General features: G+C 40.7%; 1 protein-coding gene across 6 annotated transcripts in view; it reads left to right on the plus strand.

Annotated features, from left to right (window-relative positions):
- BICD1 (BICD cargo adaptor 1) overlaps positions 1 to 17,373 on the plus strand; it is a 176,608-nt gene that overhangs the window by 88,070 nt on the left and 71,165 nt on the right. For all 6 annotated transcript variants that reach the window (XM_049822525.1, XM_049822531.1, XM_049822526.1 and 3 more), the window contains exon 2: positions 4,371 to 4,583. In XM_049822525.1, coding sequence (XP_049678482.1) covers positions 4,371 to 4,583 — 213 coding nt within the window. The remainder of the gene's footprint in view (positions 1 to 4,370; positions 4,584 to 17,373) is intronic.

Consider the following 17,373-nt stretch of genomic DNA (forward strand, 5'->3'; position numbering starts at 1 on the left):
TTTGCTTCTGACACTGTAATTTCTATTTGGGGTTATTTAGAGTTCAACGGCAAATGGGCTTTTCCTCAGAAGTTGCACCTTTCTCCGTGATCAGACTGACCTCTTGCCTGTGTGTGCCCACAGTTGCCATCCTTTATCACGCACTCAAATACTGATCATTATTTTATTGTTCTCAAAGTTCAAATTTTAAGAACCCCCCTAAAAGGTCATGATACTGTTATACAATTCTTAGGTCTCAGAATATATATACAATGTTTAATGAATTCTCAGGTCTCAGAATATACATACGAAGTTTAATGGCATCTTGTTACTCAGCTTTTATGACCAACTTACCAAAAAAGTATCTCTTAACTCAGTCAAGAGCATCCTTTCAAGCAATGTCTTGAGAGAAGTGCTGAGACTAGTGTAAGGTGAAATTCAGACTGGTTTCTGTTAGGACAGTCTTTGTCAAAACAGTAAATGTGCCTCAGTCTTTGTAGCTGACTTGTAAGCTATTGTGCCTATGCTGGGAGGAGGTTTCTCTGGGGGATAGAAGCCATAAAAGGCTGTACAGTCCTGTCTGAGTCCCGACTTAAGTTTGGGAGATGTGCTTTGTCAGAAAAGCTCTGCAATGTGATTGCTGAAACTAAGGGCCACCAAGGGACCAGTAGTGATTTCTAAGTGGTTTTAATGAGTAGTCATACCAAGCAAGGCAGCACCATACTGAAAAGAACTGTGGTAATTAACTAACATCTCTGCAAGATATCATACAGCACCCATCCAAATACTGTTGTAGAAACAGTGCAAGCGAGTTGGGCACCATTCCCGCAGTTACAACCGCAGTTCTTTGCTTCTGCAGTTACTTCTTTGTGGCTAGGTCAGAGAACTCCACAGCATATGTGGATGTACTTGTCCTAACCCATTTGAAAAGATGGAACAGAATGGAAGAACCACCTCTGTGGTCCCCTCCCCTGCTACCAAAAAGACTTGTGCCACACAAACCCTGGCATCACCTGAAATTTGGTTTAGGGAGAAGCTGGTGTGGTACTAATATAGGTGACAAAGTACTTTTAGGCAGGAACAGTATATCTCCAGGAGCCAAGCTATATACCTTTGCTATAAATACCTGCCTAAAATATCGATATCTTCATCAACGGTGAACACAGGGAACATCTGCTCTCCATTTGCATGGTACTTCTTCCTCTCCCTCGGTGTTGTGTGGTGTCAAAGGAAAACTATTTCCCCAGTCAGGCTTCCATAGCAGGCTGGTATTTTCCCGTATTCAATACCATGAGATATGTTCAGCAAACTAGTTTGGACCCAACACTTGACCCAAATGCAGGTGAACTTTCTTTAGCTTGCAGTCCAGGTAGCCACCTTGTCATGTTTTGAGCTTCACCTGCTGCTTCTTCCTTCCACACCTGATGCCAATACCAGTTGCATCCAGTTGTCACATATGAATGCCTCTGTGCCAAACGCTCCTCCGGTTCGTATCCATTACTGGCTTTCACTAATATGGATTTCCCAGCTCCTGGGGACCTTTTGGCTCTTTACTGTCCAACCTGCTCCGGAGGCAATTGTGAGGACTGAAGCGGGCTGTTCCAGCCCTCCCAGGCTGCAGCCCGCTCACGCTGTTGGCTGAGCGTGCAGTCCGTGCCAAGCGGTGGTGTGAGGTGTACTGCCCCGTCCAGACCGGGAAACCGGGAGTTGTTGGATGACAACAGTTGCGCTTGTCATAAAGTTAGTTGACCTGAAAAGTTTTTCAGGTGACTAACTTTTCCTACTGCAGGGATGGCTTCAGGGAAATAAGTGAGCACAGTTAATTGAAATATTGCTATCATAGCAAAGCTATAAGGTTTTATAAATAAGTAAACATAATAAGCAAATTATTAAAACATAAAACCAAAATAGAACGAATATCTGGCTACCAGCTGAAAAATACTGATGTACAGCTGAATTTAAAAGTGATCAATCTCATGGAAGGCCTTAAGTGGGTACGTCTGGAAGGTTTAAACTTTTTGGTGTTCTATACAGACCATGAAATACGGAAGCAGGACTTTTTGCTTGCTTTTTAATTAAAAGACATCTCGTGTTCCTCTCCTTGTTGTGTGGATCTGCAGAATTTCCATCGATATGGAAAGAGAACTATGCTTCCTTTCTTTCCTTCCCCTGATTTTTAATGTTTAAGAAAAAAATTGAATAGTATAATATATGGTAATGTTCAAATTTACTTACGTAGGAAAAAAAGTTTAAATTATTTTCTCTGTCATTTTCTGTAGTCATAGCTACAAGAAAATGTTAAGTACATGCTAATTTTCTGTTATGCTATGCACCCTCCCCAAAATGTGCATTCATGGCCATTCTCAAACATCACGTGCTAAAATGCACCTTCGAAGTACGCTTGAGGAAAATACAGTATGTACCTGGAAAGCCATCATCACTGTGTACTGGTATTTACTCAGAGTGCTTTTAATTGTAGTTCTCGAGTAGAGAGGGCTCCAGCTCCCATTTCTTCATGAGCTTCCCCAGCCCTGTCAGTCCTACCTGCTGTTCTGCTGAGTTTTGATTTTTTTCTTTTTTTTTTTTTTTTTTTTTCTCCCCGCCCCTGGATATGTGGTGTTTACATTTGTCTTGTAGGTATTAGACTGGTGCTTTTTGCTCAGTCTCAACTTAGGAACAATGAGCCATTGAATGTAAGTATGTAGAGTAAGAGATAATTTATCAGTAGTGTTCCTGAAACAGTCGTCTTAGTCACAGATACAGTTACTGAATCAGTGCTTAACAGTTTCATTAGACTGAATTTCTTGTTACTTGGAAAATCCTATTTGGCAAGTTGCTGATGCTTGCTATTTCAGTAACTTGCAGTCTTTTGAGAAGACAGCTGGGTTAATACATTATTGAATATTTTTAGAATCCTTTAATGCTGAGTTCACAGGATTCTCTAAGTGAATTAGACTTAAAAGCTAAAAAGTTTTTGAACAGGGTTTTGCTTTGAAGTTTCTAAGGGTGGCTTCAGTTCTAGTGCCAGTAAAACATAGAATGTGTTCTGAAAGGCTATAAATAGTGGCAGTAAAACAATGGATTTCATTTGGCAAGTAGTTCTTATTGATGGGAAGGCAAAGGAGGACACAGCTTACAGTGGGTACAAATGTATACTCTGCTTTGTGGTTTCATATAGCTGGGTAGAAATTGGGCTTTAGGGAAGAATTTCCCACCAAAAGAACATATATAACCATGACATATCTTTCCTATATTGGGGGAAAAAAAAAATTAAAATCATGGTCTTTCAAAAATACTCTCTCTGAATTGAGAGAGCTTTTGCCTATGTTAGGCTAAATATTCTTAACATTAGAGGCCTTCTTTTGGCTTTTTCCAGAATTAGGCCATGTCATTTTCAACCAAATATCTGTTTTTAAAGGCAATACAAACAAAACAGGCTGTGCTTTTATTTTACTTTATATATAATTTCATTAATATTTTATTTTTATTTATATATTATTTTGTGTTATTACATTTTTGTGTTTGTGTGTTGTTATATTACTGCAGGTTTTCCCCTCTGTCTTTCATAGCTGAGTTTCTCCATCACTTCTACTGTTGTGGCTTGTACTTTGCTTTCTTCTGGGTTGCTTCAGAGCTGTCCAAGATAACATCAGAAACTGTCACTGAGAAAATACTGCCTTATTAAACTGATCACTCTAAACCAGTAACAAAAGGAGGAAGAGAATTACTGAAAATTACCTATATATTTAGAAACTTCTCGAATACTTAAATATTTTTTCTTTTCAGTAGAAGCAGAAGACACTGTGTAGAAATGAAATGAAGGGGCTTTCAAACTCCATGTTTAGCTTACCAGCAGTATAAAAATGGCCACTGCTTGAAACAGCTCATTTATCTGTCTTTCAAGTTATGGGAAGCTTTTTTCCATACCATGAAGTCAGCTCCTATAATAAAAGAATGTTGAAAATGGAAAGCAATTTATAAAGATTTGTCAGCTATTTATGCTCTTTAAAAGAAAACAAATGCCACCTTTTGTTTTGCAGAACTAGAAAAGAAAGGAATTGAGAATTATCAGCTGCCCTCATGCAGGAGAGTTAAACACTGGCACTAATTAATGGCTAGTTAGCAGAGTGCCATCTTGATCTCAGTGGAGATCGCCTGGACAGGGGCCATAAATCCATACTGGAAATGAGAACAGCTTCAAGATGCTTCATTTCAGCTAAATGAGATGGTGGCCTTCAGCTGCTAGGAAGCTGCTAAGGCAGTATTTATTAGTCAGAGTTTGGGACTCACAGATCTATTTCATTCCTGCTGGCTATGCATCTGCTCGTTATTGTTGATAATTTTTCTAGGGCTTCAGTCGTTTTATACTGTGCACTGTTTTCCTCTTCCAGGCATTTGGACAGTCCTTCTCGATTCACCGCAAAGTGGCTGAAGATGGTGAAACACGTGAAGAAACTCTTCTCCAGGAGTCTGCATCAAAAGAAGCTTATTACCTCGGGAAGATTTTGGAGATGCAGAACGAGCTGAAGCAGAGCAGAGCGGTGGTCACCAACGTTCAGGCAGAGAATGAGAGACTCACTGCTATTGTCCAAGACTTGAAAGAGGTAAATGGGGGTGTGCAGGGAGCAAGGGGCTGAATTTTTTTTGAGTATCATGGGTGGCATGGCTCTGAGTCATAAAAATACTACAAGAAGTGAAAATGCTCACCTACCAGTCTGTGATCATCCCAGAAACTACTTGGCCTGAGAGGGTTAGAATTTAGAAAGGAAAACATGTAACTTTTAAATTAGTATATTTGTAGGGTTCTTTTGTTGTTCTTTAAAAATAAAACTCAGTTCAGGAAGCTATAATTTCCAAAGCACTCTTAGCATTTTGCATTTTATTTTATAGCACCTACATATAAGTTAATGTTACATAAACACCTTTTCTGCACACTTCTAATATTCATGGAACTCCTGTCTTTCCCAACACTCGCGTAATTTCTTAGGTATTCTGGGTTGGCTAGAATTAGATAAAGCTTTCACCCGTTTTTTCTACTGTAAAGCAAAATTAAAATGCATGCTCATGTTTAGAAAATGGGTAACAGTAAGGAAGCCAAATGTAGTTAGTGGCCATATGGGACACAGTGGTTATTGATTAATTTCAATGGAGAATTTAGTAGCATTTAGTAACTAGTCTTTTTTCGCTTGAAATTTGGAAGTTTAGATAGAAGTTTTTTTTAATTACTATTGTTCCTATATCCCAGTTAGTGGAGGACTGATATAATTTTACTAGTTTATTCTTTCCATATTGATGGTTTGTTTTCACAGTTCATGTAGCAAAGCTTAACACAAGACCGTACGTGAGAGGAAGGTGACTCTGTTTCCTTCAGCTTTGCTAGCAAATTGGCTCTTGCTCACTTTCTTAGACTCTTAGACACACACAACTTAGACTTACTAAGATGTGTGTGTCCCACCACTCTGGCCAGCATTAATTACCGTGAAATGTAGGATAAGGAATACTGGCTATCAAGTCCTCATCACCTGTCCTGGGCTCCTCATAGATTTGTGACCATGTGCTCATTTTGGATGTGCCTTTCTGCCCCTAAGGAGTAGACATTTATCAAACTTATCTCTTTGGCTTATGCCACTCCTGTGAGTCCCTGCTGACCTATTTGTTGCTCTCTAGTCTCCTTCCCTGGGTGTAGGCTGTTTTTGCAGTCTGGGTGTCTGAGAAATTGCACACGAGTCTGCTGTGATTTTGATGGCCTGTTCATCAAGGTGCCTTCAATGCACACTTTTCTTTTATCCTTCTGCTATTCCTTCTAGTGCTTTCACACACACATTTGTACCTCATTGATGCCAGTCGTACTGTTTCTCTTGCAAACCTCTACAGATTCAGTTTTTTAAGCAGAGCAACTACGTGCAGGGGAAGGCAGCACTTTGAAGTAACCCCACATCTTCCCTGCTTTCCCCAGGAATGCTTGGATGTAGGGGCGATCCCAACTGTCCAGCTGCTGGAAGAGATCTTTCCTAGGCGATTCTGGAAAGTGATTCTTTCATGTGAATTTAACAAAGATTATCATGGGGAAGTGGTGCAGTCACCATCCCTGGAGGTATTTAAAAGACATGTAGAGATGGCACTTGGGGACATGGTTTAATGTTACTTGGCAGTGTTAGGTTAACAGTTGGATTCGATGATCTTAAAGGTCTTCTCCAACCTAAATGATTCTGTGTTTTCTGTAGCTGAGTTGAATGGCATCCTTTTAACCTACAGCAACCCCTGGGACAGGGTCTCCTTGGGACTGGGTCCTTTAATCCCATTGAACATTCTTATTTAACGGTTGCACTGGACTTGCCTATAATACAAACCAGGTTTCAGTAAGAAGTAAATTTATGCTGTTTATTCACAAGTTCCAATTAACATATGTGATTGTAATTGCTGTTGCAGTGGTTAACAAAAAAAAATTAAAATCAAGTTCATATCTACTCATCCTAAAATCATATCCTAAAATCTTCTTGGTAATAGGCAACTAGCTGCTGACACACCCACCTAACCATTTGGTGAGAGAAAATACATGTTTGTCTTTGTAGTCAATTCCTTCCTTTGGGATCTCCTTGGGATTCCTTCAAATGCAAATCTCCTTCCATTTTCTATCATCATTATTGATCTGGAAGCTATTCAGGAGGCAGTTTCAGTACCTGTCCTCCCTAGAATATTGATTGTCCTCATTTCTTTGGAGATAATAGGAACCCGTAGTGTGAGACCAGCTGCAATTATTTCATGTTCCAATGCTAAATAGAAACAAGGCCTAGTAGTTAAAGTGCAAGAAAAGAATTTACTTGAATAAAAATAAGGCTGATAAACTGATTGTTATTATTAAGATGATGTTGGACCCTGCGTGTAAAGTCCTTGACTAGGTTGAACTTTTATTTTGTGGAACTACAATCAATGTATTTAAACATAAACGGGATTAGTGCAGATAGTTCATTCAAGCTTACACCACTTGTAAGCTTGTATTGTGATTAATTACTTGAACATAATAAGAGATAGCGGGTGGCTGACATCTGCCTCCAGGCTCTTGAGGATGTTGTCTCACTGAATTACACTGGTATCTCTCCTTGTGCTCAAAGGAGTCTCACCTTGTACCCAGCTCAGAACACCTTGGTCCAAACAAATAAATCCTAAGGCTCTGATGTCCAAGTGCCTGCAGAAATGCGATGCCCTTCTACTGTAAGTGTTTATGAACTTCGCTTGGTTCTGGGTACTGCTAATAGGAAAAGGCAGGCTTAGCCTACTCCAAATCTTAACAAGCACTAAGGTGAGAGAAAAAAAAAAAAAAAAGAAATGTCTGGTACATTTTGGGGTAAAGACAGTCATTAGAAGCTGCCACAGGTAGATTGCTACAGTGAGAAAGTAATTTGTCTCTTTAGTGAGAAAGTAATTTGTCTCTTTAACAAATATATTTTAAAATCTACTTAGAGGAAAAAGTGGAAGAAGAAAGGATGGTCCTTATGTGAGCAACTGTAGTGAGTGATGTAAAGATAGATTCTGGATGGAAGCTATCTGGCTGTATACTGTCTCTTCCCCTCCCTGCCCCTCTCCCCTGCCCAAGACAATATGCTTTATAGTTGTTTTTTAAAACTTACTAAGACATCTTATAAACTAAATCAAAAAATTATATTAAGTCTGAAGGTAAAAGGAGTGATTAAAAGTTTGAAAAACTGCTGTGTGGTTCTGGAAATAGCATTTTTGCGTAGATGACGGAAATTTATGGTACTTTATCCATGCATTCAGTCCCTTATGATACTGAAGACTGATAGCTAGGATTTCAAAAAGTGACCCCTGTTATTGGTACCACATCCCTAAATAACACAGTCAGTGCTTCTCCATTCTCTAGTCTGTCGTGGGAGTTCTCTTCTGAACACACTGCTTTCTCAATTTGCACAGAAATCCAACGTCATATGAAGGTGTACGAGCATTTTGTGAACCATCAGAATACACTCGCATGAATGCTGATGGCTTTTAGGAATCTTGGGAATTCCATAGCCCCAGAGTTTAAAAATTCATGCCTTTTTGCAAGTATCTGCCGTATAGTCACAGCTGATGTCTGCAGGGCAGCTTGACCTGGATCCCTCTTGCTATTGAAGGGAATGTATCAGGCTCAGGTCTCTCGAGACTATGCATCGCAGTCTGGGAAAGCAAACAAACTGATTTCAATGCTCATCACTAGGAAAAAGACATATATTTGAAGAACTTAAGCATTTTTTTCATCCTGACAGTAAAGGATGAACCAGGAATCTCTACAGAGATGGCTTTCTAGATTCATGTTAAAACGATCAAAAGAGTAAAACACTAGCAGCATTATTTTTGATGTAATAAAAATCCCTAGATTAAAAACACTGGGATGAAGTTGTGCAGCCCTGCTGCCCTTGAAATCAATAGTTAAACTCTTACTCATTTCAGCAGTACAAAGATCTTGTGGTTCAGGCTAATCGGGCAATGTATGGGTGTGATAGCCTGGACTTTTTTGGAGGGCAACCTATGTATGATGCAAAGCATGAGCACTTGTGCTGTGTGAATACTTATAAGAACATTTACTGCTAGCTATGGCCATTTCAGAAATGTAACCTCATGCTAAGTGGCCACATCTCTATTCTGAAAATACCTAGGAAGTGGAAAAAATTTACAGGCATTGTGTTCAAGCTGACTTTTAACTAGAAAGATAATATTAAGAACTGGTATTTCTATACCATATTATCTTCAAAAAGTTCCTAATTGGCTATTTGCCATTTAGAATTTATCATTTCTCAGTCTGAAGAGTTAGGGTGTTTCTCATTTTTGACAATTCAGGGTAAAGCCTAAAAACTAAATGTGAGCACATGTCTAGTTAATACCCACACCAATTTCAGGTTCTTGTTTTGTTGCTCTAGGGTTAGACCGTAACAGGATTTGGGTACATAGTGCTTCCTGTTTAACGTAGGATGTAGTTAGGTCCAAAACTGAGATCCTCAATACGCTCAATTGTCATCGACTCCTGGAGGCTCCTACAGTCCTTAGATGTCAGAGTTTCCTCATGTAAAATTTTCTGCCCGTGTAAAGGTCTGTTTCCAGATGCATTCAGGAAGACCTCTGGCTTGGACTGAGGTCTGTTACTACACTGTTGCTGGATATTGAACGCTGCTGTAGGTGCTACTGGGATCCTCCAAGAAGATATTTCCCTAGCTGACCTCATCACCTAGTGATGTCCTTCCACCCTCTGGTTCTGTGGTTGTGGCAAGGTTTGGGGCTCCAATTTCTCCTCTGTCTAAGGGATTATGAATCCACTTCTCCCTCTGAAGAAAGTGCCCTAGCAGTCAGTTGGCAGGCTCTTCATTCCTTCAGATGAAGGTGTTCCACTTTGTTGGGGGATAGTTAGTATTTTGTGGGTCAGGGAGAGCGAGAGTGATCAAACTCATAAGAATGACTGTAGCCTAAAGGCGAAGCCACTCAGCTGGGAATACGGAACTAGTTCTAGTCCCTATTTCAATTAATGTTTAATAAGTTGAGGCCTGATAGGGAGACGGCAGAAGTGTATCTCCTGTCAGGAGAGCTATCTCATCGCATTTTAGGGTAGTATTACCATGGTCAGTCCAATTAACTATATTTACATTCCTTTGTTTTGGAAGTTTCCTTCAGTTGGCTAGAACCGGCTCTAAATTAGGCTTAGAATATAAATTTGTTACTTTGCCCACAGGGAGGTGTCTTTCTTTTCTCTCTCCTGTTTTTAGAAAAGCCTGCTGAAGGGAGACTTTCCAGCTTGCTGGTGCCTAGCCACCCTCATAAATTTTTCTCCCTACTTTGCTGACAGTGCTAATGGGTGGGGTTTTTTTGTCCTGAGAGGCTTAAAAGTTTGCTAAAAATTTATTGTTTCCTTCTGCTTTCAGGAAAAGTTTTCAGATTGACCATAATCTTAACTATCATATAATAGCATAATGTTCTGTAACATGGGAAATTTTATTCGATGTTGCTGACCTGCTTCAAATCAAACTCCAGTATATTCTTGTGTCTTATCTGGACCTCTTTAAAAGCATGTTAACGCTTTTTCTGTAAGCAGTAAAGTGTTAATGCTTTTCCTGTGAAGGCACTTACTTGTCTATGTTCTATCTAACTGGAAAGAGCTGCAGGACCTCTGGGGGCTTTAGGCTGAAGAGGGTGGACCGTGACCCTGTCTTTGCTCCAAATTCCTGTCCTCTTGACACATTCTCTGTAAAATCAGCAGTGCGTGTTTGTAAGTGAAGGCCACTGGTGGGCCAGCATTGCATTGATGGCAAGTGGTGCCCTTCACTACCACCGCAGGCCGTTCCTTTAACCCTTGTTCTGTTTTTAATTTCTGACATTTACACGCACATTTCCATTCATACTGTGTTCATATCAGTCTCACTAGTTCTCATGCAAGCGCCTACACCTCCTCGCTTCGGAGTGATGTGGACCAAGGTGTAATCCCTGTTAAAGAGGTCTACGGCAGGTTTTCTCCTAACAGGCAATGAAGGCAGTGTGCAGATGGGTTTGGTGACTGTTGTCACCACTGGCTGTGATGGGAAAAGGTAGCAGCAGATCACCCTGAAGCGTAAAACCTGGCTTTGTGGCACGAGGCAGTCTGGAAGGTACAAAACTGTGGAGGTCATACTCAATCGTGTTTTCTGACAAAGATTTTTTTTTTTTTTTACTAATTTTCACATAGTTTGTACAGCAATTTTGTGAGGGTGTTATTTCACAGTGTTAGATACTGATGCTTGTTAAATGGTTTTCTCTGCCCTGTGCATTTATTTTCCTCGTTCACAGAATTTTACTTCTGAAAAGAAACAAAGTAGCTTTCTTTATGTCTTGGAGACAGAAAAATAAAGCGAGCTGTGACTTGTAATCCTACCAAATCTCTCCTTGTGCAGTGCAAGGGATAGATATACTAGTAGCTGATACTGTCTATCTATCAAAGAAAGAGCCTTGAGTATAGACAGCAAGACCTGTCCAGCATGGACTGCTTCCGAGTGCCCTTGTTGACAGATAAAGGTTTAATTATAAATCTGCCGTTCAACTTCATCTACTACTGGGTTACCGCCAAACACTTTCTTGTGGTTCTTTTTTCACGCATTGACCAACAAACCACTTGCTCCTGCAGGTGAAAGCAAAGGTGGCCATGTGAGACTCACCCATTTATTTCCTAAAATATGGTTTATAATCCTATAATTGCTCATAAAATGATAGTGTTTCTAAGCACACGCTCCTCATACGCACCAACTGTAACAGAATAGGGAGGTCAACAGTGCAGGATAAATACATTTTGTTGTGGCACTGTTTCCTCAGGGTAATCTTCAGCTCCTTGTTCTGGTGTTCTCACCCTCGAATATACCTGCAAGCTACCAAAAGCAGCTTTGGTTAGTTGTGTTTCCTGTTAATGAGCCTGGAACAATGACTTAGGATGTAAACTTGTGATCTGACACATGCATGACACTGTTTTCTTTGGCAAGGTTCAGGCATTTAGCTCTGCTGTGAATAACGGAGTCAAACAATGGACAGTAGGGAGGTCAAAAAAAGGCCAGGCAGGATAATGAAGCATAACCAAGGGACTGTTGCATAAATACATGTTGTGGTTTAATCCCAGCTGGCAACTGAGCCCAACACAGCCACTCGCTCACTCCACTCTGGTGGGATGGGGGAGAGAATTGGAAGAGTAAAAGTGAGAAAACTCGTGGGCCGAGATCAAGACAGTTTAACAGGTTAAGCAAAAGCTGCGCATTCAAGCAAAGCAAACCAAGGAATCCATTCCCCACTTCCCACGGGCAGGCAGGTGTTCAGCCATCTCCAGGACAGCAGGGCTCCAGCACGCCTAACGGGGACTTGGGAAGACAAAATGCCATCACTCCGAACGTCCCCCCCTTCCTCCTTCTTCCCCAGGTTTATATGCTGAGCATGATGTCCTGCAGTCTGGGGTATCCCTTGGGTCAGTCGGGGTCAGCTGTCCCGGCTGTGTCCCCTCCAACCCCTTGTGCCCCCCCAGGCTCCTCGCTGGTGGGGTGGGGTGAGGAGCAGAAAAGCCCTTGGCTCTGGGTGAGGACTGCTCAGCAGCAACGAAAACATCCCTGAATGACCAACACTGTTTCCAGCACAAATCCCAAATACAGTCCCATGCTAGCTACTGTGAAGAAAATTAACTCTATCCCCGCCCAAACCAGCACAACACAGAATGCCTTGTTATAAACATTCAAATTCCCAGCAGCTTTGAGAAAGGGTCCTTTGCAGGGCCTCAAATAGAAAATGAAAGAGGGTGTACTTTCAGCTGTGCTCCATAATCTCTAGGCGGTAATTAATCAAATCGGTATCTGGCAGTGCTTGTTCTTATATAAGATCTGTGAAATAATGACCCCTTATTTGTGCTGAGGTAATGTTTCAAAGCCCTTTATGTACACCCCTGTACAAGGTATTGCGTGGGAATGTGCTGAGAGCATAGCCGTGGAGACCAGAGGTATACCTTGGTTTAAAGAGGAGCGAGAGATTTCATGGAGGATGTGGCCATTAGTGCTGCTTATACCTGAGGACCCAGACCCAGTGCCCAGCTCAAAGTTCCTCAACCCCCTGATACAGGGGGCTGGGAGGGGATGCTGGGGGAAGCATCGTCATATAACGTCCCTGTTTCTCATGTGTTACCCACCTGTGAGTGGCTGCTGCCAGAGGCAGGGTATTGGACTAGCTAGCAGCTCTCTGAACTGAAAAAATATTAGTTTTGTGTTGCTTCAACTTTCTTAAAAATGCATAACTTTGCTAACTTGTTTTTGTTTCTAGATGAGGAAGCCCTCATAAGAACGGCTTGTGCTGACTTACTCTTTTCAGTACTAATTTGCTGGTTAAGAATAACTTGGGCTTTTGTCTGTTCAAGTGGTGCAGAGTAAGACGGTTTTTGGCAGTGCTGGGATTGGCTGCGCTGCCAATTTTTAAAGGATCCTTGCAATGTGATCTGGACTCTCAGGAGCAAGAGCCCAGGAGCTGTGTTGACTTGTACCTTGTGACTTCATTCATATGCCTGGGATTAAGCGGGAAAGGGAGAACACCCTGGGTATTTCTGAAGCTCAAGTCCAAAAGCTTAAGCACTTTTCCAGATAAAGGAAGGTCGTAACAAGAAGAAGGAGAAATTTTTACTGGAAATCTTCACTGCCTGAGTGCATAAGCAAATAGAGCGTAAGTTTCAGTGAGATGTGCCATGGATAAAGATTATTAAACAAAGAATGAAAGTAAGTTTGTTGTCCCTGTTCCAATTAATTCCCTTTTTTTTTTTTTTTTTTTTAAAATATCCTGAGTGGTTTCAGATTTAAAAAAGAAAAAGAGTTAAAGCTTCTCCAAGAGACTGATGCTGTTCTTCCTAGTCATTCAGTGTTAGAATGAACCTGGCAATTGTTGAATGTTTTATGCCTTCAGGACTCGTTGGGGTTACAGAACAGTATTCTTGATGTATTCCCAGTTGTCAGTACACAAGCAGTGCAGTCGTATTTCTCTTCTCCTGGGAGTCCCGGTGTGCATTGTAGCTCTGTGTGACTTTACCCTCTGTTGTTGACTTTCTCCTGTTCTCTGCATACGGATGCGTCACTGCTTGTTTTCCTAACCTGCTTCCTCCTAAACTTTTGACATTGCTCATAATTAAGCAGTGCAGAACTGATGGCACTGGAGATCACTGATTCAGAGATGAGATCCACCAAACAAAACTGAAAAACCTAACGATCTCGTCTGGTGCTGTGATTAGTACTTGGACCTTGAGAGAAACTCATGCATGCTAATCACACATGGACAATAATTACCAGCCAAGGTACTTGAGCTTCCACATTTGCTCTTATTTGTTCAAAACCCACATTTATATTCAGTGTATTTTTTCTTGTCCTTTAATCAATACCGATTTATTTGTTAGAGTTTCTCCCAGGTTCTTCTAGGTAATTTTGGGAAAGGGGGTTTACCTTTTTCTAGGGATGTGTCTTGGATACCAGGGCACAGGGCATTGCTGGTGCCCTGACCCCAGAAGTGGATGATTTCTGAGGTGCAATCAGAGCGAGACTGAGCATGACACATCTACTGCATGCCTTTGGATGGCTAATGACTACTAAAAACTTCCTTGGCAAAAAACCACCATACAAATAAGAAGAAAGAAACCACACAGAAGCAAAACCTATGAAACCCTGCAAAATATGAGAAAAGCAAGCATTTTGGGGGGGTTGTATTTTTGTGCTCTGTATGTTGGCATCCTCTCATTTAGATTAATTCAGCCCGCATCTTACAAAACCGAAGTCTGCACTGTGTGGCAATGTGATGCTATCCTTATGTATGGTCCTCTGTGGAGTATGTACTCCTGTTCAATTCCCTTTTCTGCCTCAAAACTCATTACCAGTTTGGCCCTGGTATGAAATCATTAATAAGTTCTTGGCTCCCATCATCTGTGCTAATTGTGGTTTCTGCAACAAACTCTGTTCCCAAGGGGAAAAATATAAGAGGAAGAGAACAGGAGGGTGAACAGCAAGAAGCTCAAATATACCACCTTTCTCCCTTTGCCCTTATTACCATATATGAGACAAGCTGGTTATTTTTAGTTATTCTCAACAGTCAGTGCCAGTCAGCATCCAAGAGGAGGGCAGCAAGTCAGGCAGAGGTCAGACAGTGTTATCACCCTTTCATTGTGATGGTCAAATCCACTTTTAAGCTTCAGGATTGAGAGAAATGCACTTTTGCTGGCAAACGTTTTAGATGTGTACGTGCAGATGCTCATACATAATCAGAGCTTGTCTGCTTCTGTGACATTATTGTTCCAAAAACCCCATCAAATAGGTAGGACTAGATATGAATGCAATTTTTGTCTTCACTGCTTATTCATTCTGCTTGCATAGCCTTTCCTCTCCTTCCGAAGCACAGTACGTTGGCTCTTTCAGCCAAATGTGCCTTGAAGGCATCATCATAGATACGTGATTTTCACTTCAGTGAAACGGTCAGGATGTCTGTTCTGATACTGGCCGTGAACTATATGTGAAGAATGGCTGTAGCATTACAGTGTCAGCTTCAGCGTGAGGTGGGTTAAAAATGGGCTATTTCCCATCAGTCCTGCATACCTAGTCATGAAAGGGGATGTAAAAGCGACTGTTAGCAAATACAATACTGTGAGTTTTGGTTAATGATACAGGGTAGTTTACATTTGTCGCTCATATTCCCACCCGTCTCATTTTCTCAAGGGAAGTGGCAACACAACAGCATTGAGAAGATAACAGCTTCTGGTTCTGTGCTTAGTAGCTGTACATGATTACAATGGCAAGGGCAAAATTCTGGTCAATGTGGAGAAAGGAAAGTGATTCTTTCCCAAATAGCTTCTCTCAAGTGTTTTTTCATGTGCAGTGACTATCTGTCCCTCTCAAATAAGGCATGCAGAGTGCTCAAGACAGATTAAGAAAAGCAGGAAAGAAAAAGTAAAAAACCTAAAGAATAGGCATAGACAGGGGTTGGTTGTCAAGTAGTGAGGAGTATGTTAAAGAGAGAAATTTAATATTTTGGCATACATCACGTCAGCAACAAGGTTTTATAAACTCACTCTGCCTTGGCTTGCTCCAAAAATCTGAGAGGAAAAGGATGGCCTTGGTTCGTTGTCCAAGTCTTCCAATGCAATGAGGAAGGGCTGAATCTGCAGACCCTTTTGCAAGATGTCAGAAAAGAAGTTCCAATCCACAAAGACATCTAAGCATGTTTTGAAGCAGAAGCATAAAGGGTATCCAAGAAAGCCTATGGATAGGAATTTCAGACACGTTCACAGACACTTTTTGGAACTGGTGCTCACCTTGTTTTGGCACCAATTCTCATAAGCATTTTACGGTGCAGTAAGTTGTTAAGCAGGTAGGAAATAGCTATAGATGTAGATTTATGTGATTAGTGTATTTTTTGACATTCATTTTATTGCAGATCTTTGAATCATCATCAGAATATTTTTGTTTTGGGAGCTGGGAGGTACAGCTGGTTTTTGTATAACTTGGTTTGCCCATACTCTATAATAATGTCAGTGGTGATTTGAAGTCAGTCCCTTGACAGCTTTCATGTATTAGATTTTTGCATTGTTTTTATTCCTTGCAAACCCTTTTAAAAAGCCCGTTACGAGTTTTCCATTACCACTTTTGCCCTCTAAAAGTTATGACTGACTCTTCCTCCTAACCTGACTACATAATTTCTTCTCACCAAATTTGTTATGAGATGGAGTTATACACCAGAGCCATAACTCTGTTTTAAAATAAATCACTTTATAGGCTATAAATGAAATTAAACCTTAAATTGCTAATAGAGTTTAGAAATACTACTGTATTGTTAATCCACTTGAAATTGTATTAATGTCTTCAAGGGAAGGAAATAATGACAGTGCATGTTCTGAAGTTGAAAAAGTGAAAAAGTTTTAGAGCGTTGGGAAAGAAAAAAACCCCTACGTGGGTCTGGAAACTTAAAATAAGAAACGTACAACCTTGCTAGGTTTCTGTTTAGGAAATCCTTCTCCTTTTAGCATGTTATCAGTAGTAATAAACTCTTCTTGTACAGTCAGCTCTAACACAGGACAGCTACACCACCTGTCTCCTGCTGAATTCAGGCTGTGAATTGCTTGGGTGCAGCTAAGGTCCAGATTGCAGGAATTTGATGAATACTATTACCTAGCTTCTCCCTGCAGCAATCAGAAAGGCAAGGCGAACCAACTACCAGCTCAGTGTCAGCAACATTTATGTAGATTAATCATTCTTTTATACCCATTTACTTTGGGCAACCATATTTCCTTTTCAGAGCCAATAAATGCATGTTACAAACTGAAACTCTGAAGTCCCCCTAACACAGTCTACATTTTTGTTCTTAGCTGAAGTCAGAAATATCAGAGATATTGATTCTTTGCATAGTCAGGATAACCCGTGCTACAGCCTCTGGAACTTTGTGCCTTGAGGCAAAAAGAGCCATAATCATCTATTTAAAGGCAGGATAGTTAGCAAAAACTTTGTTCTTTGACTAAACCTAGAAAGCTCCTTGCTTCCAAAGGTGGCAAACTCATTGGAGATTGTTTTGAACCCTGTTGTCATTTGATTAAAAATCATGGCAATAACTTAGAGTGAATTGGAGACTTAATCTTTCTTTCCATCAAGAACCAAATGCAAAGACTGGATTATCATTGTGGTTTTCATACTGTATTGCACTGACCTTTTCACTGGGGGTTTTAAGCAAGCCCAGAACATTAAAACCAAAATAGGCTCATGTCTTCTTTATTACATGCTGCTACTTAAGGAAATTTAGCCATGACTATTTCTTTCCTGTCTACCACTGCAGCAAAATTCTGGTGTGGGCTACACCATCTTGCAATGTTTGAAATATCAGAGCTTGTCTTGTTACTGAAAC

Source organism: Accipiter gentilis, chromosome 18 (genome assembly GCF_929443795.1).
Source record: "Accipiter gentilis chromosome 18, bAccGen1.1, whole genome shotgun sequence".
NCBI lineage: Eukaryota > Metazoa > Chordata > Aves > Accipitriformes > Accipitridae > Astur > Astur gentilis.